Source organism: Macrotis lagotis, chromosome 3 (genome assembly GCF_037893015.1).
Source record: "Macrotis lagotis isolate mMagLag1 chromosome 3, bilby.v1.9.chrom.fasta, whole genome shotgun sequence".
Classification (NCBI taxonomy): Eukaryota; Metazoa; Chordata; class Mammalia; order Peramelemorphia; family Peramelidae; genus Macrotis; species Macrotis lagotis.
Window position 1 is genome coordinate 115,495,073 of NC_133660.1, and position 21,121 is coordinate 115,516,193.

The 21,121-nt window shown below is 34.2% G+C and overlaps 1 protein-coding gene across 5 annotated transcripts in view; it reads left to right on the top strand.

The window, feature by feature from the left end:
* Window positions 1–21,121, top strand: part of FBXW7 (F-box and WD repeat domain containing 7) — a 127,966-nt gene that overhangs the window by 52,577 nt on the left and 54,268 nt on the right. The window contains exon 3 of one of the 5 annotated variants that reach the window (XM_074229133.1): window positions 3,050–7,358. The exons of the other annotated variants lie outside the window; for them this stretch is intronic. Coding sequence (XP_074085234.1) covers window positions 3,050–3,100 — 51 coding nt within the window. The 3' untranslated portion in view covers window positions 3,101–7,358. Of the gene's footprint in view, window positions 1–3,049; window positions 7,359–21,121 lie in introns of those variants that run through there. 5 annotated transcript variants of the gene reach the window in all.

The window sequence follows — 21,121 nt, forward strand, 5'->3', positions numbered from 1 at the left end:
AAGCAAAACAATATATAAAACAAAAAGAAAATAAGTTCTTCATGCTTTTACATTATTTGTTCCAGAAAAAAACCAAGAATATTAAGTGCTATTTTATACACATAGATTGGTCCCTAATAAAAGTTTTCCAGAAATGAAATATTTAAAACTATGTGCATTATTTTTTCTATTCTATTTCTTAAATTCGAACTTCAGTCTTAATAGAAACATACATACATGTGTGTATGTGCTGTTGCAGAATATAAAAATAGCATGTTAACTCTGTGGAAGTTGTGATACAGTTTATATACAACAATCCTGGACTGTTAAAGTAGCTGTAGAATTGGATTTATGCTATTTTGTGACTAACCCTCATATTAAAATTCCTATCTATCTCTCTTGGGTTTTTAAAAAGCAATATAATTTTTAAAGCAATATAACAATTTAATAATTAGTTCTTTGGAATTATAACTAGTATGGTGGTTTTATTTTCATCTTAGCTTTTTATCATTAGTGTTTTCTTTATTATAGTAGGTTATTAGGCCTAAAATGTACTTATACAGTAAATTTTTCAACAAGATAGCTTGACTGGCCAGAATTTAGGTAGATGTTTGTATATAATAACTCTTAAGTTCTGCCCATTTTATTTATTTGGTGATGAGAGTATAGGTCTAAAATAAATGAACTAAAAACTTGGGTTCTTTTATATTTTTAAAAATAAAACAAGCTCATAAAATCCTTTTTTAGTCTAAGTTTTTTCTTCAATATATTTCGTGTGTGTGTGTGTGTTTCATTTCCCTTTTCCAATCTTATTTTCCCTAATGGGTACCATATAAGAACAAAATTAAACTATTATGTATTTATAGTTTGAAATATTTTAATTACAACTTCCTACATTTCCCCATTCCAACATTACTGTTTCACTGAAGAATTTTACATACTCTCTACTATGAATGGTAGTGGTTTGAATACCACTGCTATGATTTAAGCTTGAAAGCTTCTCATCGAATTTAGATCATAATAAATTTATTACTTTGGTAGGTGAGACTTACAGAATTATTATGTTGAATTAAAAAAATAAAAGTTTATTTTCTAGAGTTGAAATTCCAGCAAATTTATTTTTTCCCTTGCTAAATATATTTCTAAAAGATTACTATAATATATTACAATAGGCTTCATTATTATGTAAGTTTTCTGACTTTGTAAATGTGTTTGGTGCTTTTATTATTAAAATATTCTTAAAAGTTTTGATGAGACAAAGTTGTTGACTCCTTGAACGTATAATGCTTGTTGGTGGTGTCTCTTTTAAAAGCACCACAATTTATTGCCCTTCAGGTTGTACCAATTTAAGTTTAAAAGATGAACTTTAAGTTTGTTTTTGGAATACAGAAATTGTTTCTAAAGTTCTAAATATTTATGCAAGGATATTGTTGCTGATGATTTTCATTTAGCTTTTACCAATATTACAGAAATGATAATTTTGTTTCAGCAATATTAATGAGATAACTATAAATAAGAAAGTTGACATTTGAATATATAGACTATACTTTTGGTTGACTTCCAGTTGGATTACTGACTGCTGTTATTTCAAATTTTGAGGTATTAGCATTATGGGGGAATGGGCTAATATAATTTCCTTTCTTCTGGTTATGTCAGATTGAAATGGTTGAATAGCTTTTTCTTTTGTTAAAGTTTTTTTCTCTTTAAATCCTTAAAAGGAAAAAAAATCTTATAAATACATTTTGAAATACTTTGAAAAAAGAATTGACTAATCTGGGAAACCTGATCTTGTCCTTCAAATCTTGTACATTAGATATATTCAGTTTCTCAAGTGGTTTACTATAAATGGTCATAGCACATAAAATATATTGCTGTCTGTAATTTGGAGTTTTGATGGTGATAGTATGTGAGGAGCTGTGGTTAAATTAATGTGGTAGTTTTAAAAATGAAGACTACTTCTTCTTCTTCTTCTTCTTCTTCTTCTTCTTCTTTTGTAGTTTTTGCAAGGCAGTGGGGTTAAGTGGCTTGCCCAAGGCCACACAGCTAGGTAATTATTAAGTGTCTGAGGCTGGATTTGAACTCAGGCACTCCTGACTCCAAGGCCAGTGCTCTATCCACTGCGCCACCTAGCTGCCCCTAAAATGAAGACTTCTTAATTAGATTCTGGGTTGTCTTGAACAATAACATTGAGTCAGCATATTCTTTTTGAGTTGAAACAAATAATATTTGAAATGACTAGCTTAAATGTAATGCTGTGATATTTTTAAAATTGCTCACACCCGACTATGACAACAATTACTATTTGAATTAATTTCACTTCTTGAAATATTTTCATGAAATTTATAATCAGTGTAATGTATGAAAAATAAATTAATATTTGTTTACCTTTTGAAATTAAAACTAGATTTTTAGTTATTATTTTCCATATTTAAATAGTCTAAGTACTCAACTAAAATATGTTATTAAACATTATTATGTTCAATGAAAATTGGTTAAATATTGGTTATTCTATTTTTTTAAGATAAAGTCGACTGCCATCGTTTATAGATGAATATTGCCCTTTAGTGCCTCATATGCCCTTGGATATGAATCATGTACTAAAAGTGTAGGAGGAGGCATCAGCATCATTTCCTGCCAACATGAGGAGGATGGCCAAGGAAGGTGGGTGGGGTATAATGATCCCTCAGCAATGGGTTGGAGTTTATTGGACCCTTCATTGTGTTTTCTGAACAGTGGCAGTACAGAAGAAGGACAGTGGAGAACTTGCTAGAATGACAAAGAATTAAGTACATAGCTTTTTAGAGATCTTTGAGGCTCAGCCAACAACTAGAAGTCTGGCCAGGGGCTCTTAAGTCAAGGAAGATGGCAAATGATGTTGCTTCAAAGTATATTTTTTCCAAGTTATATTTTTTTAGATTGTTAAAAAAATCAATATCAAGTTACATGGGAATATAAAACATTTAGTCCAAGAAAAAATACTTGAACATCATTTGGAAGAATTTGGAAGCTTGTTCTTTTGCAGTTGATATTCACAGTCTGATTTTCATGATATATTTGAACTTTCTTACAGATAATCTGGAACTTCAATTCATCCAGTATTCCCATATTTCTCCAGAAGTAATTTCCTGCAATGTCTTTTTACCTTTTTTACTTTTGATGGAGTTTCTAATAATGGTTATAAAGTCTTCAACAGCTAAACAGAAAGCTGGTCAAAGAAGACAACAGTGTGAACTAGATAATAGTTGACAGTTTAAGGGTGATTTTAAAGCCTTATATTATGTATAATATTTGCTCTTTGTTATAAGACATTCCTGAGTTGTACATGCAACTTCTCGAACATGATATGATTCAATTAAACATGTGTTCATTAAAAATATTTTTTTTTACGATACTATTGATAGGCATAGGAGATTGAAAAATATAGTTTATGGTGCACTGTTCTTAAAAGTGACTACAATGTATAGAAAAGAAATAGCATCCAGTGACATAATGGAGTACAAGGGAGCAAATGAGAATGGGAATGTGAGCTGTCATTTCAGAGAGTGACATGGAATGAAGGAAAGCCTAATTAATAGTAGAAAAAAGCAGTGAATCTGCACCTGGATCCCAATTTCAGGTCTCCCTGCCTGAGTCCCTTTTAAGGGGAGTTCTATGAGAATATATCTGAAATGGACTGATGCCAGAGGCCTCAGGGAGGCTGGAGCAGGCTGTAAAGAGCCCGAAATGGCAGAATCACAAGGCTTCATGAAGTCCCAGGGATGCCAATTGTAAATTATTTTGACCAGAATGATCAATGAAGTGATATTGGAGAAAGTGGATCCTCTCCATGCTGTTCTGTATAAAGCCAGCTTCCACCTTAGATCTCTAGCCCCAGCTCTATCTCTGGGATCCTGGACCTCTGACTCACCTCACCACTCTGACCATCTCTGGAAAAGATGTGCATCAGTCAATTGTCTTAGGAGTCTAGGAACTATTTACTTTGACTTACCTGTCCTCGCTGACCACATGTCCTTCTGTGTTGTTCTTGCCTATCAGTTTTACTGCTGTCATTATGGAGTGTCTGGCTTGGTTTTCTTTTGTATCCTTAAGCCTTTAGCATAATGGTCTAGCTAAAAGGTAATGAAGGAGATCCTGAAAAGAAATAATTGTATTACAAATGGAAAGCAATCTATGGTTGTGAGATGTTTTTGAGGTAGAATTTGTAACTGCTTGCCAGTAATTTTTGATGACAGGTAGGGGGAAGAAGTAATGACTGTATCCCATTCCATTTAAATATAGACCTTCAAGCCAGTTACCAAGCTGTCTTGAGTTAGTGGCACTGCTTATTGACTTACCTGGAGAATAAACTAGAAAGTACTACCTTTCAATCCCTTTCAGGTCATCCACAAACTCTCCCATTCCTTATCTATCTTCCTTCCCTTCCCAGTTTATTTCTCATAGTTATTTGTGCACACATCCCTAATTCTTGTCTAGATATCTCAAAAAACTTCATTCCCCCTCCCTCCTCCACTTATAAATCCAAATAGATAGATTATGATTGGTAAATAATATCAATAACATGCCAGCATCATGGAAAAAGCAGACTCATATAAAGGTAGATATCACCCATTCCATTCTCTCTCCCCTTTCCCACCTACTGTGGTAGTAAGCAATATGATATCAATTACTGTATTTCACCATGTATATGATGTTCTCATGTATGAGACACATTTTAATTTGGGGACCTGAAATTTGAAAAAAAATAGTATATAAAGTATTGAAATCAAGTTTTATTCATCATAAAATTCATGCAACTCCTCATCACTGTCCAAACTCCCATCTATTAGCTCATCCTCATCTGTGTTTCGTTATGAATCACTGTCATAGAAGAGGCTCTGACTGCTCTCCTGTTTGTGTTCTGGTCTGTGGTTGACTACAAGCTCTCCCTGAGCAAGTGTGGCGCATGGAATACATGCTTAGTCCATTCCATTTCATGAACCTGAAGCACCAATTGTGTCCTCCTTGGAAATCAGCCACTTCTTTTTCATCACAATTCTTCTGGCCTCCTGCTGAACCATCTTTGTGTGTGAATTCCAGAGGCCCTTTGCTCTTTATACATCTCTTCAATTGCTTTTCTTACTCAGACCATTTGGCTGCCTTGACTCTCATGACTTTCTTCTGGAGTGGAATTTTCAGTCAGGTTTCTTCTAACCATTGCCAGTCTTGAATTGTTTTCTTGGTTGGAGGAGGACCAGACTGGCATTCAGTAAAACGGCTTCTATTCCCTTTTGCAAACTGGATCACTTTGAACTTGAATTCAGCACTGTACAAAAATCTTTTCTGAGTCATTTCTGGGCAGAATGTGGTAAAAGGTAACCTAATAGACCAGTGACATGTGAAACAATGAGACATGTGTGAAAAAGCAGGAAATGCTATTAAAAAAATCTACAACCACTGTAAAAGACTCTCCCAGTTTTTAGAACCTCAAATTTTTCAAAAAAGGGTACATTTTATACATGGGGAAATGTGGTATACATGTGAAGTCATACAAAGTATATTTCCATATTAGCTATATTTTTAAAAGCAAGAAAAATAAAGGGAAAATTATACTTCAGTTTGCACTCAGTTTATCATTTCTCTCTCTGGAAGTGGATAGCATTTGTTCATCATTACTTCTTTGAGGTCTTAGACTGTTTTCGATCATAACAGCCAGCAGATTTAAATTTTGCAGTAAAATTTATATAATGAAAAGAATCTGTCATCAATTTAGCATTTATTTATTCAAGTTGACTAGTATATATGAAGTACTTAATATATGTAATGCACTGTTAATATAAAGATATAAACAAAATAGCCCCTACCTTCATTGGACTTATGTTCCATCTCTAAAATCCTTGAAAATGTCCAGAAGTTAATTTTCAGATCTTTACCCAAGTTTTGCCCCCCTATTTTCTTTTAATAAAACATTGCTCCCCCAAGCATCAGCATTCAACAATAATAAAAAAGGTATTGTGTGCTGATTTTTGTTTATTTTTATACAGAAGATTGCAATTGTTCTCATTGCAAATGTTTAATACTTCAGATGTTCTGTAATTAAATAGCTTGAGAACCTAATGGTTACATTTAATATTTCTCTTGGAAAGGATATTCTGTTCTTCAAACAAATGACTTAGAAACAGTACTTTGGAACAAAATTTATATATCCTCTAATTGTTATGCACTTAGAAAATTTTCTCCTTTCATGAATGAAATTTCATGTGTTATAGAAACTGAATTTTTCAAAACTTGTGCCTGTTTGGGAGACTTTGGTGTTCATAAAGGAGTGATTTTTCAAGATGTTATCTTAACCAGTTACAGATTGTGCTAACCCATACTCATAACATTGCTGAATTAATACTTTATAACAAAAATGCTTAAAGGAGATGTAAACCTGCAAAAGCCTGGAGCTAATTAGGTCCAGCCTCTTCATTTTATGGTGCAGTGTTGAATGATTTACCCAAGCTCACACAGTTAGTACAGGACTGAGGTGGAATTTGAACTCAGAATTTCCCAACTCCTGTTACAGTACCCTATTTACTTTACTATGCTAGTATGAGTAGGGAAGCACAGCTAGAATTTTAATATAGAAAATTAGAAACAAATTTTGATTAGAAGATGTTTTTTATGATAATATTGCAATGAAATACCAGCATTGTGTTTTTTTTGGGTGAAATTTTTGTTCATAATTGTAAAGCAAGGGGGTCAGCTGGATGGCGCAGTGGATAAGAGCACTTGCTTTGGAGTCAGGAGGACCTGAGTTCAGATGTGACCTCAGACACTTAATAATTACAAAGCTGTGTGGTCTTGGGCAAGCCACTTAACCCCATTGCCTTGTAAAAACAAAAACAAAAAACCCAAAACATAATTGTTTAGCAGTTTGATGATCTTCGAGAAACTTATATTAAAAAAAGTTATACTTTATTTTGTTCTCATTCTAAGATAGCTAATTCCATTGTGCTTTTTTGACTTGAAAATTTATGTGCATATAACCTCAGTCTGAAAATATCTTAAACTGATTGACTATCTCTAGTCCTTTGACAGAATATCTCGGTCTATCCAAATAATTCAGCATTCAGCCAATCAAACCATTGACGCACAGTTCTGCAAAAGAACTGATGGAATTTGATCATATTATTCTATTCTACTAAAACAACTATTCCAGCTACTGTATTTTAAAATTCATTCAGTACTGTAATTATGTCCAAGAGTACATGCACTGTGACCTAGTGAATAGTCAAGGGATAGGAAGACTCTGGTTCAAGAGCTCTCTCTGGCACATAGTAGTTCTATGAAATTTGACAAATTATTTAACCTCTCCATATCCCAGGTTGTTCTCATCTCATCTCAAATACAGAGGATCTACTGGTCTGCACCGGGGCGGGGGGGGGGGGGGGGGGGGGGGGGGGAAGGGGGGATATTCTGGAGTTCCCATGGCCAGTTTTGCTTCTACAAAGTTAGTATAGACATGAAAAGTCAACCTTCATTATCTCTGAAGTAAATTGTTTATATATTTGCATTTTCCTCAAATCCCTTGAAAGATAACAAATGGAGGTGTAAAATTTATAGCCAAAACAATTTCTTGATGATGTTCAAGAAAAGAAATAATGTTATGGCTGTTTTTTAGGAATGATAATTTCTATTGCAGAATTTTGTATACTGTTTTCTGTCTCGTTTCACTGTAAATTCCTATGTGGTCATGTAAAGAAATGGAAATTAGAATACTTTTAGTCAGAGTATTATTATTAAAAAGTAACTATCTCTTTAAAGCAAACCAACTTAAATAGTGATACTAATTTTATTCTCTTTTGAACTGATACTCTTTTATGCTTGACTTCATTATTTGCTGTGAAGCAACTTAAATGTTGGAGGAAGTTGCTTCTTTCATTAGTTCTTTAATTTTTGTACTTTAAACTCTATTTCCATAGTCTTTCTGCATTTGGGAGTGTTTAGTGCATTGTGTGTACAGTGCAAATGGTAGCCTTTCTCCAAGCATGTTGCTATTAATAAACAGTACCATAAGATTACTTCTCACATTAACTGCAGCAGCTGACCGGAATACTGGCATATTTCATAGAGCACCACTGCATTCTATCTTAACATTTTTATCATAGCTGTGTCACTTAAGAAGAGTCATGTTTTAATTTTTTTTTTGGTTTTGTAGACTAATACATCCTCTACTTATTTCTATTTATTCACAACAAATGTATAGCATTGCAAATTGTCATGTGTTACATGCACATTTATATAATTTTCTATATTTTTCAGATTGAACCTTTTTTAATGACCCAGATATTTTATAATTTAATAAAATTATCAATAGAAATTCTTTCTTTGTTTTGTTTTGCCTTCCTTACAGAATTCAATATATAATATAAGTGTCTACTGTGTACTAAGTTCTCCTTCCCCTACCACCTGTCCTCAATCATCTTTTAATTTAGACCTAGAGGAACCAATATAAACCATCTTATACAGCATCCCAAGTTTTTACAGATAAGGAAACTGAGTCCTACTGAAATGAATGGGGCAAGTTTGTACATACAGCTGGTTCGTGATGGTTAAGATTTGTTTTATATATGCAGATCATTCCATGACTAAGAAGGAATGAGACATTTTGGAAGGTAAATGTCAGAATCAGCTATTGGATGGAGCTACACTGTAATACCACAGGCTATATGTTTGTCTGTTTTTACATTTGTGTGCTTGAGGACAGGAACCACAGGATTAGTTTTTCTATCTAACAGGGCAGATCATTTTTGCTTTTTTGTGTCACAGATGCCTTTGGCAATCTGTTGAAACCTATGGGCCCCTTCTCAGAATTTTTAAAATACATGAAATGAAACATTTATGATTAAAGTACTTTTGAAAATGAATTCATGGATCCCAGTTTAAGAATTCTTCCCTTAGATCCTACATTCTAGAGGAGTTAGAATGACAGGGTTCAGGCTAAGAATGCCTCCGTCCAGATCAACGCCAGGTGGCAGCAGTAGCTTCCAGTGGAGCTGCTCCCTATTAATCCAGATAGCATAGAAATTCCCGGAATGAGGCAATGATGGTCATTGTCACATTCCATAACTTTATCTTGAGCCTGATTAGAGGCCTCTGTGAGTGCCTGGTTCAGCTTCACACAGTGACTGCTGTACTGAATACATTAATACAGTTTAAACATAGAAAATGCTTAATAGAGGAGACAGAACTTAGCATCTTAAAACCCATCGAGGTCATCTAGTTGAATATCAACCTAAACAAGAAACAAAGAAACTTTAATATTTTAAAAAATAAGACCTTTGTTGATAATTTAGTCTGCCATCCCCCCTGAAAAACTAAATCTAGTATTAACTAGTTTTGCAAAACTGCTCTCTCCCCTTAAAGAAATTATTTGTTACAAGAGTTATCTTCTTGGATAGAGGAGGGTTGTAACTGGAAATGAAGGTATTATGAATCATAAAAGATCATCAACATTAAACTGAACACAGAAATTATATTAGAGGAGTTCTAAGTCCACTTAAATGTTATTCATGTTAGATTTTAAGCCAAACTGACTTCACAATGCATGTCCCTGAACAAAAGTCATAACCTCTGCAAGCCTCAGTTTTGCTCTTCTGCAATATAAAGTGAAAAAGAGTGTTCTCCTCACAAGGTAGTAAGAATCAGTTGAGATCATAGACATAAAGTTCTGTATAATTCAGATTATTGTTGTAATGGGGATCTGAAAACTGATTGCCATCCTTGGATTTATAATTTGGATTGACAAGCATTTCCTGTTAGCTTTGAGAGATTTGGATCTGTTTCCATTTTGAGAAAGGTCAATAAGTGCATCCTGAGAGTTCTTAGAAGTGCACACAGTCTGTGAGACAGACAGGGCAAGGAATGGGGGTTTCAAGGATTTAGCTGTTTCCAAGGAGGCAAGAAAGCATCCTTTGCCCTGCCTCGAACTTAGTGAGGTGAACCAGAAAAATTTAACCTAGAGAAGTATGGAGAAACTGAAAGAATGAAAGTAAAAGAAGTTTTGAGTAGAAGTAAGAAGGTAAAGCTAGTGGAGAACCATCAAATCTCCCTAGAATTTGGAGAGCAGGAAACTTGAGCTGAAGCTATTGGTTGAACCCACTATTATGAGGGAAGTTCTTCAAAAAGGGCTGCTCCTTCAACTTCCTCTTCCTCATGCCTGTCATGTAACAAATCCTATAATATAAACTTCTCACAACATTTACCTAAAAATTTCCTATATCCCAATTTTTGCCTCCAACATAAAGAGGCCAGGAGTTAGCTTGAGATAAACAAAATTAAGGAAGGATGAAAAGTCAAACCTCTACCTGGGACATGAATAATTTTCCTAAATTGGGGGCTCAGTAAATAGCATTAGCTTTTTTTTTTTGTCTTGGCTATCAGTTTCACATAATTATTAGAATAATTATATTAAGACAAAAATCTTCATCTGCATATCAGAACAAAGCACTTTATTTTTTGCTCATAATTGAAGAATAAAAATTCTTTTAAGTGTTTAAGACATTTCTGAAAATGAAATATTGATTGAATATTGTCCTCCCAGTAAGGTATGACTTGTGAAAATTCAAAGTGCCCCATGAAGGATTTTTATTTGTTTAATTCATTTCAGTTTCATTTATTAATGATGCATATTGGCCCATCATTAAAGCATAGCCTACAACCATTCTTCTTATCTGTGAACCAAAACTAATTCATGAATTTGCTATTCTTCTCTGCTGTAAACTTCAGCAGATATTTGGTCTTTAGACTATTTGTGTGTGTATACACTGAAGATCTCTGAGAAGGGGAATGGCACAGTTAGAACAATGTTTTAGGCAGCTATTTGGAAAATAGATTGAAAAAGGGAAGGTACTAGAAACGAGGGGAAAGCATGAAGCTATCATACTAAGGAGAAATCAAGAAGTTTTGAATAATGTGGTTGGTGAGATATCCTCTAGATCACATATGTAGTCAAGAATCTTTAGAAATCTAACTATTTTAAGGAAAGATATATACAGGATACCTTTATTAATGTTAGTAAATTAATGTTAGTAAATCAGAAGATCATGTTTATTTTAAAAGATTATTGGGCACATTTATGTAATATTTCCTATATTCTGGGCACTGTGCTAAGTTTTTTTTTACAATTGTTCTTGCATTGATCCCCAGAAGAATCCTGGGAGATAGGTGTTATTATACTCTCTTTGTAACAGATGAGGACTGAGTCACAGTGTCTCAGTCTGAATTGAACTCACATATTCTGCATCATTTATTAGTCCTTTGTATAGCTGTCCCACCTTTACAAAAATAATACAGAAACTGTATAAAACTTCTGATAAGTTTTGTCCACTATATGCTCACAGTATAACTATTTTGAGAATTTTAACGCTTATTGTTTTTTTCCCATCAGTACATCTTACTCTTTGCCACATTCTCTTTGATCCAATGATACTGACCTCCTTATTATTCCAAGAAGATTCTGTATATATGTGTATTGTATGTTTGTACATCCAAGTTCATATATACATGTATATGTCTAAGTGTGCAAAAGAAAAAAATAGAAACTGGGGGGTACCCATTAATTAGAATGTCAAACCAATTGTGGCACATTACTGTAACAGAATATTATTGTGCTATTAATAAATGATGAGAGGGACAGTTTCAGGGAAATTCAGACATTCAATAAACATTTATTAAGCATCTAATCTGTACAAAACATGACTAAAGACAGGTTTCTGCCCTTGTGAGCTTATCTGTAGGACAGACAATATGCAAACACTTATCTACAAAGTATGCTATCTACAGAATAAATAGTAAATTATGAACAAAGAGAAGGAACTGGAAGACTTTCTGTAGAATGTGGAATTTTAGTCTTTAAAGAAAGGGGGAACGGACAAACTTGGGGAATGCAGGAGCTGAAAGTCTCATTTGGAGACTAGCCAGGAGGATCCAAGGGTGTTCGTATGAGCTGATGGAGACAAATGAGTCTAACTGCAACAATTTATATAACAATAATGTAATGGCAATGACTTTGATGAACTTAAGAATGCTGACCAGCACAGTAGCCAGTCATGGTTCCAGAAGACTGATGAAATGAGCTTCCCACCTCCTGAAAGAGTGAGGACACAGAACAGGGACATGAGCAGTAGGGGAATTGTGAAGTAATGGAGATTATCTTTTGTTAAGTTCATGGACTTTATGGAACACTCATCTAGATCCTTAAAACTGTTTAGTTATATAAATAATTTTAAATTACTAATTAATCTCCTGCAACTCTTATTTTTATCATATCATAGTCTCCATTAAAAAATCCTTTTGCAATTTAAGTAACTTCAACTGGCCCTCAGGACCACCTGTATTTCCCCTACAAAAATTCTCTAGTCTACCTAAATTAGTTTAATTGCTTTGCCAAAAACAGGCTTTGTCCTTCCTTCCCCTATATCTTTTTTGTTCAGTTCCCCTTGTGTAAAATACCCTCCCTTCTCCTCTTTAACTTAGTTAAATCATGTTTATTCTTTAAGGCCTGCCTCAGATCTCTCCCTCTTTCACCCTTCTAGCACCTTTGATTTGTGAAACTATGCCTTAAAAGCAAATCACTCTGGCTGTCTGATTGATCATTAGTAGATCCTAGGTCAAGCCTCACTTGGTGGTTTTTTGGGGCCCTGATAGGCTCAGAGTGAAAGTAAATAGCAGTTGTTTCTGTTTTGACCAGAAATTCTAAGAAGCTTCCTTCCCCACCCCACCCCCCATTAAATTTTTTTACAAGATAAAAAAAGCTATTCTTTGCCTCATTTTTTTCTACCCTACTTTTAATCATCAAGTGAGCATTACCTCAGTCAAACTGAGAGCTGTTAAAAGACCTTAAACTTAAAAGGAACAGGATCTCCTCCTGTGGGTCCTTATTCAGTCCTGCTCCATATCTGGTCACTTGAACCCAGATGACTCTAGAGGAGAAAGTGATGCTGCTGACTTTGCACAGCCCTTTTTCATGTAAATCCAGTTCACTTGCATGCCATAACATTACCTCCGATGTCATGGTCCTTTTCAAGAATGAAGGACAAATAACAGCTTTCTCTCCAAATTTCCTGTGATGCTTTTTTTTCTGTTCCACTTCTTGATGCTGATCATATCCTTTCTTATGTTATTTACATGCTCTAGCTATATTAAAAGCTTCTAAAAGATTGGAATATCCATATGATTTTCTTTAGAGTAGGAATTCAATACTAGGTTGCATGAAATATTTATTAAACTGCAAAATACTTACTTTGAAAATAGGGATTTTTTCTGGTTTTTTTAATATTTTCAAATCAGTTCTGGTGTGAGTGAATTTTTTTTAATATCTTTATTTTTCATTCAGACTCTAGTTTGAGGTTTAATTTTTAAAGTTATCATTTTGTAATTTAAAAGTACTACAAATTTACTTAGAAATGTGGGTTTCTTGACTCGAGAAAAGTAAATGTACAAAAATTTATTTAGTTATTTTGGGAGTATCAGAAAATATTGAAAATTCTGTATTAATGTTAGATGGAATTGGTATAAAAAGATTAAAAAGGTTTGAGGGGAAAATCCTGTGATGTTTTGGTGTTCTATTTAGAAAAATTAGTGCTTGTTCTGTTTGAAACAAAAATAGTGCTTACCAAAAAGAATATAATGCAGGGGAGGTTTATAAAATTAAGAATTACAATTTTACTTCTCCAATCATCCCATGTCTAGTTAAAGTCATTATTTATGAGAAAATTTAATCACAGAAAGTGATTTGTGAGTTTACTTAAAATAAAGGTTTCCCTAACTGCATTCTCTTGGCACCTTTTTTGTGTATTCTTTCCGGATTATTTAGTGTCATTGTGACCTGAATTTCAGGTTTTTACCCAAGTATGTAATCAACTAAGGAAACCCTGATAGAAATTAGCAGTTAACATAGATTAAATACATTATCAAGTACATTTAGAGTTTGAAGAGTCTTTAAAAGCCATCTAGTCAAACCTACAAATGAGTAACTCCAGGCCTAGGGATAAGGTTAAGTATCTTGCTCAGGGACACACAGGTAATAATTATATGAGGCAAGAGTTGAATCCTGGTCAGCTTCGTTCCAGGGTCTGTGCTTTTTTTGGGGGGGATTAAATATAACTAACTCTATTCACCTTTTAAACTTCTTTGCAGCTTAATCTCAACCTATCTCCACACTATCTTAACAAAATAGTTCCAACCTATCTTTCCAGTCTCACTGGAACAATGAAACAAAACTGGCCTTCTCTCCTTCACAACAGATGCTCTATCTTCATCTCCTGTCTCAATGACTCTGCAATGGTCATCCCCAATACCTAGTAGACACCTTCTCATCACCCCTGCCTCCCAGAATTCCCCTCTTCCTTCCAGGTACAACTCAAAATCCATCTTGTCCATGAAGTCTCTTCTGATTCTCTCCCCTGACCCTACCAGATTGTTTTCTCCTTCCTAAATCCATTGTCCTTATTATCTATATAGTGATACATATCTTTATTGTCCATAAGCTCTTTGTAATATCATTTATTGATTTTGGAGCTCTAGTGTCTTTCACAATGCAGGCATACAATAGGCACTTAATAGAAGCTTCCTAATTTGAAATAGCTGGTATATTAAAATAAAAAATTACTACTAAAGCAATAAAAGGGAAAATCAGAGGACTTAATTACAATATATTCTATTATGAAGTCATGGGTTAGGCTGTATCATTATATGATGCTAAGGGCTAGCATGTTTTATGTGATATTATTTTAATACAAATCATAAAATATGACATATATAAATAATATAAGTTCATCAAACTCATAGGCCCACAGATTTAAATTTGGAAGGGTCTTCTAATTTTTTTATTTTACAGATAAAGGAAGTTAAAGTACAGCAAAGTTTAATGCCAATGTTATAGCCACAACCACAGAGCCAAGGTCAAAGTCTTCCTCAGCATTCTTTTTATTATATGACACTCTCTCTTTGTTTTCTCCTGGTATTATAGCCTCATAATTAAGTAATCTTACAATCAAGAATTTGGAAGTATCTGTGATTTCATCTGTTTTTAGAATAGGACATTCCCTCCACCAAGATATAGCCCAACCAGTAAATTAGTAGTTGAATCTTAGCAAGTCTGTGAAGTATATACAGGTCATCACCTTATCAGTGTCAGAGGTAGAATCTGAAATCCTTTGTTCTTGACTGTATCTACTAAGCCATTCCGCATGTCTTAAGAATTTTAAATATTATTAGTTATATAAAGATGTTTGATTATTTATAATTTTTCTAAAATTTTTATATTTTTGAAAGATAATTGTAATAAAACAGTTATTAAGATCAGTGCATTCATTAATATTAGTCTTCCAGTTATTAAAATTCTCAATTTTCTTATGCTTTAAGAGCAGTAACCCAACTGTTTTATTAATACAGTGGTATTTAAAAGTGTCAGATCTTGGTTTCTCCCCATCCCCAGTGCAGATTACCTACAGACATTTAGATTTTACTTTTGAATTTTTTAGAATATAATTATGCAAAGTTGATAATAAAGGCTTAATAGAAAAACTTTTAAGACAAAAGTTATCTTTTCCTATCCAAGAAATGTGTGAAAGAGGATAGTTCAGTTCAGTTCTGCATTATTCTAATAGACAATACAATTTTGTCCTGGAAAGGGGAGTTTCACAAAGTTATGATCAAAAAGGCATATTTTTGAGTGAAGTCAGGTTGACTTCCATCTTCTTTGTCCCGTGATATGCTTCCATTCCTTTGAAATTTTCCTACTTCCAGATCATCTGACATACCTATATTTAAAGGGAGGGATTCTACAAATTCTGACCTGCTGATAAATGAAATGTTTATTTTATAATGAAAGAATTTCAAAATGAAGCATTTTGAAATTATCTTTCATCTTGATTTTTTGTGCTAGTCATTAGATAGGGTGAGAGGGACAGGGTGAGATCCACATGAAATGTGGAAATACATCTCAAATGGAGAAAAAGTAAGTTAATGTTATGGGAATATCTATGAATTTTCTAAAATGCTTCAACATAAGTAATATTTATTGCTAGAAATATATTGCTTTTGTTTCCTTTGAAGAGTACCTAATAGAACACTGGAGATAAAAGGGATTTGCCTTCAAAGCCTGGCTTTACCATTTTTTCCTTGGGTGACCTTGGGCTAGTCATTTAACCTATTAGTCTCAGTTTCCCCATTTGAAAAGTCAGGAAACCTTACCAGACTAAACAGATGGTCTTTTAATCCCTTTTTTGTTTCCCCAGTTTATTTAACTTTCTCTTGCTTAATCTCTTTATATTTGTCTGTAAGTTTAGTCATTTGACTTAGGGCCACATAGTATTGTCTTGTCATTTTATCTCTTCTTGCCTCAGTTTCTTCATGTTTAAAATGGGAAAGCAATAATTCCTACCTTTCAATATTATCTTGAGGATGAATTGAGGTAAGATTTATAAAATACTTTGCAAATCATAAAGTATTAAAGAAATACTAGCCCTTAGCATCATATAATGATACAGCCTAACCCATGACTTCATAATAGAATATATTGTAATTAAGTCCTCTGATTTTCCCTTTTATTGCTTTAGTAGTAATTTTTTATTTTAATATACCAGCTATTTCAAATTAGGAAGCTTCTATTAAGTGCCTATTGTATGCCTGTATTGTGAAAGACACTAGAGCTCCAAAATCAATAAATGATGTTACAAAGAGCTTATGGACAATAAAGATGTATCACTATAAAGATAATAAGGACAATGGATTTAGGAAGGAGAAAACAATCTGGTAGGGTCAGGGGAGAGAATCAGAAGAGACTTCATGGACAAGATGGATTTTGAGTTGTACCTGGAAGGAAGAGGGGAATTCTGTGAGGCAGGGTGATAAGAAAGTGTCTACTAGGTATTGGGGATGACCATTGCAGAGTCATTGAGACAGGAGATGAAGATAGAGTATCTGTTGTGAAGGAGAGAAGGCCAGTTTTGTTTCATTGTTCCAGTGAGACTGGAAAGATAGGTTGGAACTATTTTGTTAAGATAGTGTGGAGATAGGTTGAGATTAAGCTGCAAAGAAGTTTAAAAGGTGAATAGAGTTAGTTATATTTAATCCAAAAAGAAATAGAAGAACCACTTCAGTTATATAGTTAAGGAAGGTACATGGTCAGAGATGTCCTTAAGGTAAATTACTTTGGCAAGTGTATAGTATGAACTTGAATGTTGAGAGAATGAGGTTGGAAGATCATTCAGGCTGTTGGAGTAATTGAGAAAAGGAATGTCATAACCAAGCAGTGAAGGTAGAGTTGGCAAGGTTTGGCAACTGAATGGAAATGTTTGGTGAAGAAGCATGAGGAGTGGAGAGTAATACCACAGTTAAACACCAGGAAGACTGAAGGATAGCAGTATCTTCAACAGAAATAGTCAAATTTGAAAAAGGTTTGAGGAAAATAGGGAATTTAGTTTTGAACCTGTACTTCATCATGCCTCAGAAAGCTCTCCATCCTAGAAAATTACTTCAGTTCATACCTCATGGGTTCCCTCTTGCTCTGTTTGGAGAGTTGAGAGCTTCCCAGATTTCATTTAAGGAGGATAGCCAGGCTAAGCATCTCTTCATTTCCCATTAGGGTACATTCTTTTGATCTTTCTACTTGCCCCAGTCTAATTCAAGCACTCCTTGGTACTATATGAATGAATCTCTGATCTCATAGTGATAGTAGGGCATGCAGCCCTTCTATTCCTATTCTTCCTGTAGGTCTCTGCCTTTTGCACAAGAAGTCTACCCATTGTGTCTGAGTGGGGTTGAGGAGGTAATGGTGGTCCCCTCTTTTTTTCAGAAAGTTTTGAAAACAACAGTAGATCACTTTGCACTATCTCTCTCTTTGTTTTAATTCTTGGCACAACTCATTATCCATTTGTTCTGTTTATATAGGTGAGTAGTGTTACACGTTTGTGTTTAACTTGGACTATCACCTCTGGTATGAGGGCTTGCTTAGTCCTTTTGGGATCTGCTATCCAGATTTGGTGTCCATTTGCTACCAAACTTTCACCTGTGGTTTCAAGAAGCTATAGTATAGGCAGTGGCCACACCCTGGTAAAATCATCTCAGTATATGAGCTAATCCAGCTTGAGGGTAACTGATAGTCTTCAAATCCATTGGTGGGTTAGGAAAATGTCTCCCCAAGCAAGTAAAGACTCACCCAGTGGAATGGACAGAGGAGAACCATTTGTTCCAGTGGCCATGAAGGTGGCTGTAGCAGATGCTGTGAAGCTCTTAGAGTTTGGTCATCATTGAAAATGCCAAGATCATCTGCTGCATCTCAGACCATCATTGGTTGTCTTGACTTTTGTCTTGTTATTAGTTTTTGAGAGAATGAGACTGACAACTTTGTGCAACTTTGCCTCACTTAAATCCGGTTTACTCACAAGTCAGAACATCATCCTGTGATATCATTGGTCTTCTTCAGAGTTAAAGACATATATATTACTTGTGTACAAGCACTATAGGTTGTCCATCCAAGTGCATGTCATAATATGAGCAATGGAAATTATTTACCCATTTAGTTTTTCCTGTGTGGACAGTCAAGACAAATGGGCTGCTCTGCTATGTTCTAGACCTCTGTGTAGCTAGTATGGCATCTGAAAAAATGTACACTGGATGTCTTCACCATCTATGGGTGGTGGATTTAGACTTTAATTGAAACTTTGCAGTCATGTTTTCTTAAACTTCACTTAGGTCAGGTGAGATAAACATTTATTTAATACCTACTATGTGACATATACTATACTAAGTGCTTTTACATATATTATTTTATTTGATCTTGGCATATCCCAGATATTGAGAGTATTTCTTTGTATAATGTTATTAATAGTTTGACAAAAATCTTAATGCTGCATTTTTAAAGTGTTTAGCCTTGGAAGAGCATTCAAGCAGTCTTATCTCTCACTTCATAAATGTCCTGATAATATCCATGAATGTGAGTCGATTTGGGATAACAGATAACAGATCATTGAATACCTAAAAACCTGGGAGTCACTAGTTCCTTCTCTGTTTGTTCAGTAGTTATTTGGTTATTTTATACATCTTCAAGCTCAAGATCTCATGCTGAATTAAAAGCACCAAATTCTAAGAAGAATGGGGTACATTTTTTAAAAATCAGTCATTTCTTAAATCTTTAAACATTTTTCTTGGTTTTTATCACTGACTTGCTATGGGAACTTGAGCAAGTGTTTTCATTGTTCACTGTGAATGTCATCTACAAAAGAGAAATAATGCTAGTTGTCAATTCTCTCCTGGTGGCTACTTTTCTGAGGGAAAAATTTTCCAGCAGTAGATAGCAGTACAATCATGATAGAAAAGTGATGCATCTCTCTTATTGAGAAATTAGTTTAGAGGGAGATGTTTTTTCATTGAAATCAATGTACTAAATTCTCTAATATAATATTTTTTCTACAATGGAACTTTTAAAATATATTTTGTTATGTAATTAGTTTCCTTGCTAATCCTATTTTATTTGTGCATTTGAAAACATTCTGAAAAGGTTTTAACAAATTCCCAAAGGGATTTGTAACCACAGAAACAACTTCTGGTCTAGAATCTTGAGAGATGACCAAATCTTTATATTTTCATGCAATTAGAAGTATTTTCTTTTCACAGACCAAATAATGAGCATTTATGCACCTGATATTTGTATTCCAAAAACTTCTTTAGTGGAAAATAAGCTTCTTGAAGGAATGAACTGTTTCAATTTTTTCCCCTTGTATTTCCCCAGTGCCTGGTATTATCATAGATGCTTAATAAATAAATGCTTGTTGAATTATATTTATATATTTGGCCCTGGAACAAATAGGGAGGCAGGAATTATTGAGCAGAGAGGCAACATGATCAAACTTGTGCTTTAGGGATTAGAATAAAGAGAAACTTGAAGTAGGCAACCCCAAAGCAGACTTATTGCAGTAGTCTAGGTATGATGGAGATGTTACAAATGTATTCTCACAGGTTTTGACAATAAACTAGGAGGATGATAGAGTATGAGGAGTTGAGAATGACATCAAAGTTGCAAGCCCAAGGAACTGAGAGGATGATGATACCCTCAATATTAATGGGGAGTTTTTGAAGAGAGGAGGCTTTGGGGGAAGGATGATGAGTTCTGAGCTGTGTGCTACACCACAATTAGGGGAGTGACTGAGTGACCCGAGTGAAAATCTGAGGCAGTTTAAAAAGAACACAGACCTTCTGCATGCTTCATATAGGATCTTCATGAGCTATTTCAGTGAAAAATCTTAGTGACCAGCCTGATGAAGGTGATACTATCCAGATACGGATTGATTCTTACTTGTTGTACATATGTTCTGTAACTAAGCTTATATAGTCTTGTTATCTCTCTTATTTGTCGATCTTAATGGAGGATAAACCCTATATGTGAGTGCTTTAAGGTTTGTAAAGTGTTTCACAAATATTTTGTCTTTACTTATAGCAGCCTTGGCAAATAAATGGTATTATTATTCTCCTTTTACAGATAGAAGAAGGCAGACAGAGGTAAAGTGATTTAGTCAGGATCAGCTAGTGGTAGTATCTGAGGCGAAATTTGAACTTGGGTCTTCCTGCCTGGTCCTTCTAATCTTTTGACCAATATGGTAGCTACTTAGTTCAGTTCAGAAATTTTAAGCTCGTATAATGACAGACTTATTTATGGTTAAAAACCAATTGAAAAATTAAGAAGTGGTTGGGGGGGATAATGAGCTGAAAGGTTCAAACGCTTTCATTTTAGAGATAAGGAAGCTAAGACTCAAAAGAAGTAAAATAACACAAGGTTACATTGTGATAGGTTTTCGAACTCTTGACTTCAGTGTAGCTCTCTGCCTTCACACATTACCTTATGATTTTCATGAGTACTGCTTAAGATGAGGAAGCTCATTGATTGACATCTTATTTGTTGATGAATGTTTTCAAAATGTGAAGGGAAATCAGAACCAAAAACATGTGGACTTATAGAGAAGAATATGCATTATACCTTCTTTTAAATAAAACTTCTTGTAGGGTTTGTGAACATTAACTTTTGCTATTTGTTCACAAATTTAAAAAAAATCTTTAATTTTTGACTATTTTATTGTTCTATGAGTGCAAATTAATATAATTCATAAGTGAACAATTTTAG